The 10,508-nt window shown below is 43.0% G+C and overlaps 1 protein-coding gene across 3 annotated transcripts in view; it reads right to left on the bottom strand.

Annotated features, from left to right (window-relative positions):
* Positions 1-10,508, bottom strand: part of LOC117610724 (uncharacterized) — a 63,385-nt gene that overhangs the window by 1,633 nt on the left and 51,244 nt on the right. The window contains exons 1-2 of one of the 3 annotated variants that reach the window (XM_034338450.2): positions 676-5,039; positions 346-580 (exon numbers count right to left, since the gene is read on the bottom strand). The exons of 1 other annotated variant lie outside the window; for it this stretch is intronic. In XM_034338450.2, the coding sequence (XP_034194341.1) occupies positions 346-466 (121 nt within the window). In that variant the 5' untranslated portion in view covers positions 467-580; positions 676-5,039. Of the gene's footprint in view, positions 1-345; positions 5,040-10,508 lie in introns of those variants that run through there. One more of the 3 variants, XM_034338449.2, reaches the window with a different exon arrangement.

The following is a 10,508-nucleotide window of genomic DNA, read 5'->3' on the forward strand; positions in this document are numbered from 1 at the left end:
TGTTTGAGCATTCATCAAAGCGGCATAACGCGAACAGCATGACTGGAAATGCGTGATTTCGATGAAATTTAACGCGTCGTCGATCGAAACGTGGAAATGCGTCGAGTTGCCTGTTTCTTTGAGAGACTGCATTTAATAATTCCTTCCCATCGTGTTACGTAAACGTTTATGCGAATCGTATCGGGATACAGAAAATTACGTAAAGCTTTATACGAGATTAAGGATTTCGTCGAGAAACGGTAGTTCGGTCGAGATTAGCTTTGCCTGCTAGGCTATATCCGCAATCTTCTTATTATTTTATAGCAGAATCGTCAAGAAACGTTCTCGATCTCTCAAGATTCTTACCCAGAGAATGAGTCGGTGTCGATAACAGTCGGGAAACGGTGAAATCTTGCGGTGCATGGGGATTCCCAACCTGCGAAACTATCACACCGTTTCCTTCCGCTTCCGAGTTTGTGCACAACATTTTTCCTTGCTTCTTAGAACGTCGATTAACGTATCTCCTTAATACCACGACTACTTGATATCATTTGAATTTCCGAGGTATTCTCAGAAAATACCATTTATAGCTGATTAAGCTCTAGAAACGAGTGTTTTAGGAGATCATCAGGATGCAAGAATTATTTACGAGTGGCAAAGATATACAAAGAGGGAAGCTTCCAACGCGTAATTTACTTTTGAAAATCTTAATTGAAGCATTTCCGAGGTGAAGCGTGACCGGGTAATTAAGGTCTCTCGTGGCACGTGGCACGTGCCGGCCGAAATGACGGCTCGATGCGTTCACGAGCTCACGAAAAAAAAAAAACGGTTTATCGGTTTTCCAAAACTATTATTGGACCCACTGTTTCATAGTCTTCCTTATATTTAAATCTCGTGTCGTTTATCAACGATCAATCTACAAACAATTTGTTCGTCGGTTAACGTTAAAATCATTGGTATTCATGAAATTTGCAACGGTAACATTTTACAGAATATTTAACCGCTGGTTACGATCAATTGCAATTCGTTTTAGTGTTCGAAGGTGTTGCGAAAAAGGGGTGATTCAGGTCAACGCGTACCTTTCCCCTTCGCGTTGAATACCAATTACCAACATGTAAATCAGAACGAACAAATTTTGTCTTGCAATCTTCCTCCTGTTTGATCCATCTCTATCCATAGAGGTTCCATAAATCAATCGCTTTTGCAGCTATTTCACCGATTCTGAACGTTAATTCTTTCAGTATTTATACACGGTACCCTGTGTACGGTCTGCAGCGTTTACGAGCCGTCGAGTCGTAAAGATTCTTTTCAGATCTCCCGAAACCTCCAAAGAAAAACTTCTCCACTCGAACGTTTAGCGTTGTCTTGTTTACGAGGAATCACTCTACGGGAAGTTACACAACGCCTGAAACTGCGATAACGCGTCGTCCGGACTTAACGAAATCGCGTGTAAATCAGAACTGGTCGATCGATTTGGTCGGAAGATCGTTACGGATAGCGGTGTACGAACGAAGCCATCGTATTAGTAGGTGCGGCGAGATGCCAACTGACTTGGCCGAGTTAAAACGCACTTCAAGATCCTCCTCAGCCTCTTCATTTGTCTCTCCTCTTCGTTCTTCCCTCTCCGACCCTCTGTCACACTCTCTTTCCGTTCCTCTTTCTTCCTCTCCTTCTGCCTTTTACGTAGGGAGAGACACGCACGCAGGAGAGGAGAGAAATAGAGCATTTTAAGAGTAGGTGGAGATTTCCTCGGCAAGCTCCACCTTCATTAGAAGCTCATTGGTTTCTAAACGATACCCACAACTGTTTCGCCTTTTCGATCTAACCCTGCAGGATTAAAAGATACTTTGTCGATTCTTTGGAAGTTTCAGTATCATCGCGATTATCTTTTTGTTCTTCGAAGAACTGGTCAAAGTACTTTTTATACTCCCTTAAGAGTTGCCACGTAATCGATTTCTCTACGATTCTCTACGTGAAGAGGTGAACGAGTAGGACATCAAGTAATTACGTGTACAGAGAGAGTCGAGAGGAACGTGTATGATAGGTGTCCATTTTGAGTAGTAGAGGCAGAATACTAGTAAATGGTAGGCGCCGGCGTCACAGTGGTTTCGATTTTCATGGACACGTTGAACCACGGTCCTTTATGCCCTGGAACATTGGTCTTCTTCATAATCGCGGCTAGCTCTCGTTACACAAGGGTGTCGAGTAACGATTTCGCTTTAACCCAAGGCTTCTGATTCTTTTTCTTGTCTACTGAACTTCCTTCCACTTTTTTCTGATCCAACATTGATACACTGCATAAACTTTTATTTATAAAATCGTTGCATTACTTTCTGCCCGACTATACATCGTTATTTCCACTTGATACATTATCACTACCACTCCATTTATAATCTACTCCACGAGAAAATAAATTTCGATTCTATGTGAAGAAAAAATGCTGACTTTTTAGATTTGTAGAGGACCTTTATAAGGGAATATATAAAGTGCATACATTGTGAAAACGCGTGTCTATGCAAACACGAATCGAACGGAAAGAGATGAGCGTTCTTGCGAAAAAGAAAAATATTAAGAAAGCTTACGGCAGCGGTTAGCAAACAAGGGTAACAGCGTTCGCCTGATATTTTCTTTAGGGTGGAAAATATCGCACCCCAAAATCACTTTTTCTTTTTTTCCTCCGTTTGATTCGATCGATATACAGATGAAATATAGAAGAAATTTCACGGTTGAAAACTTTAGATTGTACTATCGGTTAGACGACACCCCGTACAGTTTAGCGCGAAAGGAACGCTGCCGGCTCTCAGCAACAATTATATTCCCGGCGATTTTATTTATACGAGGCTTTTACGAGCGCAGTCACTCTTGCTGTCAACCGTGTTGGCCCAATAAAACGCGTCTTCTCCCGTTGCTTCGTTCGCTGGCCACTTTCGACGTCGTTTACACCGAATTATTTTCCTCGAAATAAATGGGAAATCACCTAATGCGTTTCCTTCGTGAACTTCACGCTCGTATGTTGTCTGTGAACTAATCGATTTACGATATTCAACCTTCGCGTTTCGACTGGGAATGGTTTGCCATGGAGGCCAGTTAATTTTTAAACGATTAAAAATTGATATTTTTAGAAAGAGGAAACATTGTTCTCGATTCTGAGAACAGCACGTCGGAGTTAGATCGAAGACTCTGTCAGTGTTATTCGGAAGGAAAAAACGATGGAATCTCTGGCTCGGAAAAGGAGGGCAATAAAATAGCTGGAGGTTCGTTTTTGGTGTTCCAGTCGCGATGAGACGGACGCGTGCGTCGCGACGCGGTGACACGTACACGTCGTGTGTCGCGCGTCCCCCAAGGAAAATTATGAGCCCAGCCTGGACACTCTACCCTGTCTTTGTCATCCTCTTTCTCTTCGCGAGAATCACCCTGTCTACGAAACATCTCGTGGTCGCTTTTGTCCTCCCGTACTCGCGTCTTTGACATCCTTCTTTTTCATCTCCGCTGCTCGGGATGGAACTTAAGAAAGAATCCGAGATCCTTTGAACACGACTTTTTTCTTGGTACTCCCCGTTTCGTGGCGCCCGACAAGAAATGGATAGGAGAAAAGGACCGTCTCTCCGGCAAACCTCTCTTCTTTTCGATCGTAACAAAGTCAAGATTAGCCAGTGAAACTTTTAAAATTTAATAAATGAAAATTGATAACCTTTGATCTGTTTTCGTGAGTAAAAAAAAAAAAGAAACTCGGAAGGAGTTAAAATTGAACTGATTTTGCAGGGAGCAAGTTGATTTGGAGAATTTAGGAGGAGAAGGTCGCGAGAGAGGCTGGCATGCGTCGAGACCGATCAGTGTCCAACGTTCTGTGACGCGAACAGGGCTCCACCGAAACCACAGATGCACTTTCGACCACCGTGACAGTGATCGTTGCTTGACAATCCTTGAAATAGCTTCCATATGCCTACCCGAGGGAAGCACTCTTCAAAGTATTTTCCATACATTTCCATATATCCTTGATCGCATTTTTCCTGCTCCATCCTTTGCGATAGATATGCACATATGTTGCATAAAAGTTTATCATAATCGCTAACAAACATTGTAACTAAGAAGAATTTTTTTCGTGTATACATATTTACAGTGAATAAAAATAAAGAAGATAAATGATTGGTGAAAACTTGTTTGTCATGATTTCTCCCTTCGACATCCTTTCCGATCGTTCGCAACCATGATTGTCGATTTTCTAGAGAGTTTGACACTGTATTAAATTCGTCTTGGCGACTTCATAAACTATAACTGCCAGTCATGTTCGAAAGTACCTATCTCTCAGTCGGCACTATTTTATCAAACGAATTAACAACCTATCCTCTACGAGAATTTCACACCATGTCCCGGACAAAAAGCTTGTGAATTTACGATAATTACCTAACGACCAACTTCCGAATTCTTCTTTGAAATTTGCCTCTGGTCGGCTGTGCCTGTGTGCGCGAGCGTCGAAGGGTGCTGAGTAACGACATTTAATGTTCCGTGACGCCTTAAATCTCACCGTAGAAGGAGACGGTGGTCGTGTATCGGGAAGAGGGCGAGCAACTCGTCCCAGACTGCGGAAAGCAGAATTGTAACGTGTAGACAGATAGTGGTCATCGGCCACCGTGAAGACATTCGATTACGAACGATGAAAAGATATTCGAGGGTTCGCTAAACGGACGGTTATGTTCTCATCGGTAAAAACGAAGCAATTCCCATCGCTTCTTCTGCGATTTGCATTCAATTTCAACTTTTATCCGTTAATTCCGTCTCGACCGCATGCGCGCGCGGCTGGCTGCATTCAATGTCTCGCAGCAAATAATAACCGCGTGGCAAGGTGATAACGTTGACAGGATAAATAGCGGCGATAAGAGCATGTAATTAGGTAGGTGGACTGAAGTCGCGAGGGGTCCGTGAGCTTCCACGTTAACCACGTCGATCGAGGTGGTCAACCCTTGACACACATTACAATGAGCAACGTAATGCAACATGGAATAGCATGTATGCATAATTCAGTTTAAACGGGCGTAGTGCGGGACGAGAGGGTGGCAGGGTGGCAGGGTGGCAGGGGTCATGGTAACGACAAAGAGGAGGGGGTGGCCGCCACGGGTAACGGGGTTCATGCTCTGTTAACCAAAGGGTGATTTTCGTAGATGAACGTCAGTTGCCTGGACAGAACGACGTTCCCTCTTTTTCACGGAAAAAGAACGACCAGGCCTTTGCGATCAAAGTAACGAATTTCTCTTTCGAAAGCGAAATTCGATGGAACAATATTTTTTAGCAAACAGAGTAAAAAGGCGTTAAATACCGATGAAAAGAAAGGAAATACGTGTTCGTGTCAAGAAACAAGACCGACGACAGACCACGGGCCAAGGGGTAGCCCGTGTAAAATTATTTTCGTTCGGTCGACGAAGAAGCGAGCAAGAGAAGTGTAAGCGACGGAGGAAGGAAAGAGAGAAATGGTCGAAACAGCGGGTTTTCCACCCGCTCTGGTGACGCTTCCTCCGTCTAATTGGCACGAATGACGCACGACCCTTATAATTGCTCGAACGAAGCGAAGTAACCGAAGGATGATATGTTTCTTCCTCCCATAAACTGCGTTCGAGCTTTCCTCCTTTTTTCTTCGAAACATTCGTCGTTGTCGAATTACATACTTTCTTTCCTTTCCTCTGCTTATTTCGATCGCGAGGCTTGATCGATTAGGTACTCGTCCATCCCTAATGATGCGCCATATGGCGCGGACGAATGACATGTTGCGAAATCATTGCCCTTAATTTTTTTTTAGAAGAATGGAGTCATCGTTTTCAATGTATCTAACCATTGCTTTTCTTTCGTTATGCTCCTCGACCCGAATAAATTGTTCTCCAGTGACTGGGTGTATTTTTTATGCATCGCAAAAAATGCTTTGCTTTCGTGTGTAGGAGATAATAAAATAAAGCGGATCGATGATTTGCGTTAGGTAAATCGCAATTATCCAGCTGCTTAGGGAAGAAAAAGCAGCGGAGGAGAATCGGAAGCAAGGAAACGGTAACACGTACGATTGTATACAACGGCGATGAATAGCTGAAATGACAATGACAGGCTTGATTTCAGAACGAGGGCTCATTATCGAGTCCTTGATCCTTCTGCTGGTCGGACCTCCTGTCGTGAACACAGACTATTTCCACGACCTGCCCTTCCTCCTATTTCTTTCCTTCGTATTCTTACGAACAACTTTCCTTCCTACCCTTGCTACTTGTTAATGACGTTTGAAAAACAACATTGAAAGAAATATAATAATGAATGAAAATATAAATCACTAGATAAATTAGGTAATTCAAACTTGTATTTAGGTTATTCCCACGCGGTTATGGTACTCTTTTCTGACCTATTTTCACCCGTCCTTCCATCAATCCTCCTCCACAATATCTTCGGCCCATTGCCACCGCCGCCTCTTGGCAGTTACCCAATTCGGGGTGAAATTTATAACCAAACGCTTACTGATCTCGTAAATGGTAACTACACCTAATATCGTTCGATTCGAAGGGGAACTCATGGCTTCAGAACGTATCGTTTTCGAACTTCCACGAACTCGCAGGAGAAAACCTATTAAACGAAAGACAATCGACTGTATATTCTCGGAAACTACTAGAAACTGTTAGAAAAATATTAAATAAATAGAAATTTTAATTAGGTATTTGGAAATTTCGATCTTTCCAGTTGACGCATTGAACTGAAAGGGGTATTAATACCTGCTCGGTCATTGAAGTGTTAAGAAGAGGAGAATAAAGAGAAGAGACGTAGAGAACTGTTGGGACTTGCACTAGTTTCTTCGTCTTTTTTCGACGTCAACGAGGCCCTGATTTACTTCCGTTCAGACGGCGAACCTCGAATAGAACCGTAATAGCTTTTGGCAGTACAATCAAAGGTTTTTGCTTTTCTTGTTTATTCGGGAGGTGATACGGTTCGCGGCACTTCTCCCAGTCGAGCTTTATTTTCGTAACGGAAGCGGGATCGTCGTGTTCGTAAGCCGAGAGAAGCTCCCATGGGAGGTAGCTTTGCTAACCGTCTCCTTCGATATATCCTATGTCAGAAAGAGACCGACATACTTGCGCACGTGTGCCATTCGACGAACCAGATTCTTTTCTCCTACATTTTCCATGAATTAACTTTTCTCGAGATAGCGAATACCTAGCATGTTGAATATAAAAAAACGCTTAACTTACAGAAATATCTGTTCAACGCTAAACCAACACCTGCTTCAGTGTCTGCGAAGGTGCGATAATGATCAAAGTGCTCGAGTTGCTCGAGTTGCTCGTGTTTCTCGAGTGATTTTTAAAAATTAGTCCTGTAGGTTGACTTTGAAAGGATCCTTTGATTCGCAACCCTTTCATCGCGAACAACGTCCAGACTCTCGTGTAATGTGAAAAGCCTGAAGAGGGGTCGATAATATCTCTGGGTCTGGGACAGTATTTGAAAACAACCCCCTTCGTGAACGACCTCTCGAATCTCCTCGGGAAAGCCTGTTCGCTGCTTTTGTGGCTACCGAGATGTATATATATATATGTATGTACAAAACCGTTTCATCGACAAACTCTTTTTCTGAAATTAGGGTTCACGGATGTTAAAAAGGGGATGACGAAACGCTCCAACCCCTTTCGATCCTCGACGTATCCCTTGCGAACAACCGAGAACGGAATCCTCGATTCTTTTCGATCGAATCCGCGAGACGATTTTGAAATTAATGGTGAAGCGATGATGCTTCGCTAATATAACAGTTATAAATCTAGAGCATAGTTCATCATGAGATCGCACGTTCGTTTCGTTTTTTCGTTGCAAAAATCTGTCTCCCATATAATCCTCGATGCAAAATCCATAAGGGTATACGTATTTAAGCGTAAGGGGTTAACGATGCTCTGTTCATAAAACGTCGAGGATTCTTTTGAAAAGTAAGCCTCTCGCTCGATTATGCGACACGTTTCCCTTCAATCGCGATTAATTTGATCGATAAGAAGCTTGCAACCAGCTCCCTCGCATAAAATTCTAATCTCTTGATCGAAACAAATGCCCCTGCCCTTTATCGAGAGGAGAAGAAGGGAGATGGAATTCGTCTATTATTATTTTTCGTACATGGTGTTTTAAAAGAGATCTGAGTTTCATGGGTGGAAGTGACATTATTGGTCGTTGCTCGTTTCGTGCAAAGGTATATCTTAGCCGAATCTCGATGGGCAGTTGCGTGATCGTTTGCGTAACTAGACGATGTCAGCATAAATTAGAATCGATCGATACTGCTACAGTCACGACGGATTAACGAGGTTAATACTGGAACGAAGCATGAATCAGGATTACCACCTGCCAGGATTTATGACCAACCGCGTTATTTTCGTCGAACAGGACAAAATGGGGTTCATATCACAAAGTCGTGACGTGCCTAAAATATTTTCATTTTCAAGCGCTCGTAACTCGAGAGTTACGCCAAGGGGTAGATCGTAATATAAATTTGCGATTACCATTGGAACTTTTCAACTTGTCGATGAGCAAGATCATATTTCTGTACGGTTCGACTCGGTTATCGAAGGTTCACTAGGGAAAAAGAAAAATATTACCCAGGAACGAGAAGGCGTTCGTTTTTTGAAAAAAGAATCGGGTCGGCTTAACGGCTTAGAAATAACGCGGCAATAGACGATTAGGCCACCGAGGGGGATTCGTTTCCTACCCCATACCGCGTTTCTAATAAATACGCGCCTTTTCTTCCTTCCTTGTCTCCTCGTCATTTTGACATGTTTATATTCTTCCTTTCGATATCCTGTTAACTCTGATAACTTGTTTTATGAACTTTTGTACGATACTGCAAGAATTCCAAGTGAAACACATGATGTGAAACGCGTGATGAAAATTTATGGTCGAAAAGAACAGAAAAATCCACCCCTTCGTCGTGCATAGATCGATAGAAGTAATCGTCGTGTACGCTAATAATTTTCCATAGCAGCTGCTTTTATTTTTGCTTTACGCTGCCCGTGCGTTTATTATTCCTGCAGCTGCATTATTAATTATTCTTGATTTTCGGCCGGTGTTTAGTCAATTCGACTGCCCCGTCGTTGTCCCTTTCCTATGCGGAACGAACGTTTTCAGTTATTTCCGAGGGGGTGGTTTCGAGACACGGTAATAATGAAAATTGGAAAAGTTCGTGAAACGTGTCATTCATCGATTTATACGCGCGTTATAGACAGAAATTTTCTTATAAAGATGTCAATCAAATTTTCACCTTGTTCCTGAGGCAAGGGAGGATTAGATCAATTTCGAAGAATGAATTCTATCGGATCGATCTCCACCGGTTCGTGAAGGATCGGTTTGGTAACGAGAAGGGGAAACAAAGACGTGTTTTGCGAAACTTTTACGACAAAAGGGCGGAATATCGTTTAGCGAACTGCTAGATGGATAGACGTGGGAATTTAAAAAGTTCAATTTCGAACAGTTCCACGCCCGAAGGAGAAAGAAAGAAAGAAAGCAAAGTAGGAGAAAATAGAGAAGTATCTCCCTTCTTCGGACCCCATTCGCCTACTCTCGAAAAAAGGATCCCGCCGAATCGTTTCCAGTCCCGCGATTTCGAACAATCGAGTGCCGCTCTAATTTGGCGAACGCACCCTTCGCTTCCGTTTCGGAAAAATTCAAGGAAAACTAGGGTGATTCGTCGGAACGTGTGTCCTTTTGCGGTTTTTTCGTCGATCCAGCATCGTAGAACAGACAGGACAATAAACTACATTTCTTTCCCTCCTCTTTTCAGGGATCGAACAACGAAATCGTTAGAAAAAGATTTTCGTACATACATGCAGCATGATGTTTATGAAAATGTTAAGAGAATATCTGTGCCTGTAAGTAAGGTTACTCTTTGACTTTGGAAAAATCAAGAGGTCCGTTGCTTTGGAATTTCTTTGTTCGAGGCTCGAGTGCGGGTACGCGTTGCATTTAAGATCTGCCTGTAATTATAAGCGGGGACATGCGGGGCCTTGTGTTTGCATCGAAATTCGCCAGTAGTAATGAAACCGTTCTGTTCGGGATATTCTTTCTTGCACGATCAGCTCTTACGCACGAGCTCGTACAGCCGCAGCTGTCCCGCATCTACAGGACCGTGAAACGCTTCCAATTTCGTTCCAACGTTTCTCCACTTTTCTGCCTTTCTTCGCCGACTTGTTCACAGACGTGAAGAAACGAAGACGCAAGGGGAACGCATTCCACGCGAATTCCAGCCGTGAAATGACTCTATATCTAAGCTGGAAGTTCGTGCTCGAAGGTAAGTCGAACGCGTTCTAATACATAATTGAACCTTGTACATTTGAAGAGAGAAGATGTAGAAAGAGGGGTACCGCGTCCTTTCTTGGCACGTGCGGGGGAGTGCACAAAAGAATCCAGTCCTTGCCTCGAGACCTTTGTACAACCGACAGACGGTTGTTTCTTTCAAGAGTAACGGCCGACAAAATTGTCCGGTCCTCGTGAAAGATTCATAGCAGAAGCTGTGGTACTTCTATGGTACTTTAAAGTCAACA

Source organism: Osmia lignaria, chromosome 3, assembly GCF_051020975.1.
Source record: "Osmia lignaria lignaria isolate PbOS001 chromosome 3, iyOsmLign1, whole genome shotgun sequence".
Taxonomy (NCBI): domain Eukaryota; kingdom Metazoa; phylum Arthropoda; class Insecta; order Hymenoptera; family Megachilidae; genus Osmia; species Osmia lignaria.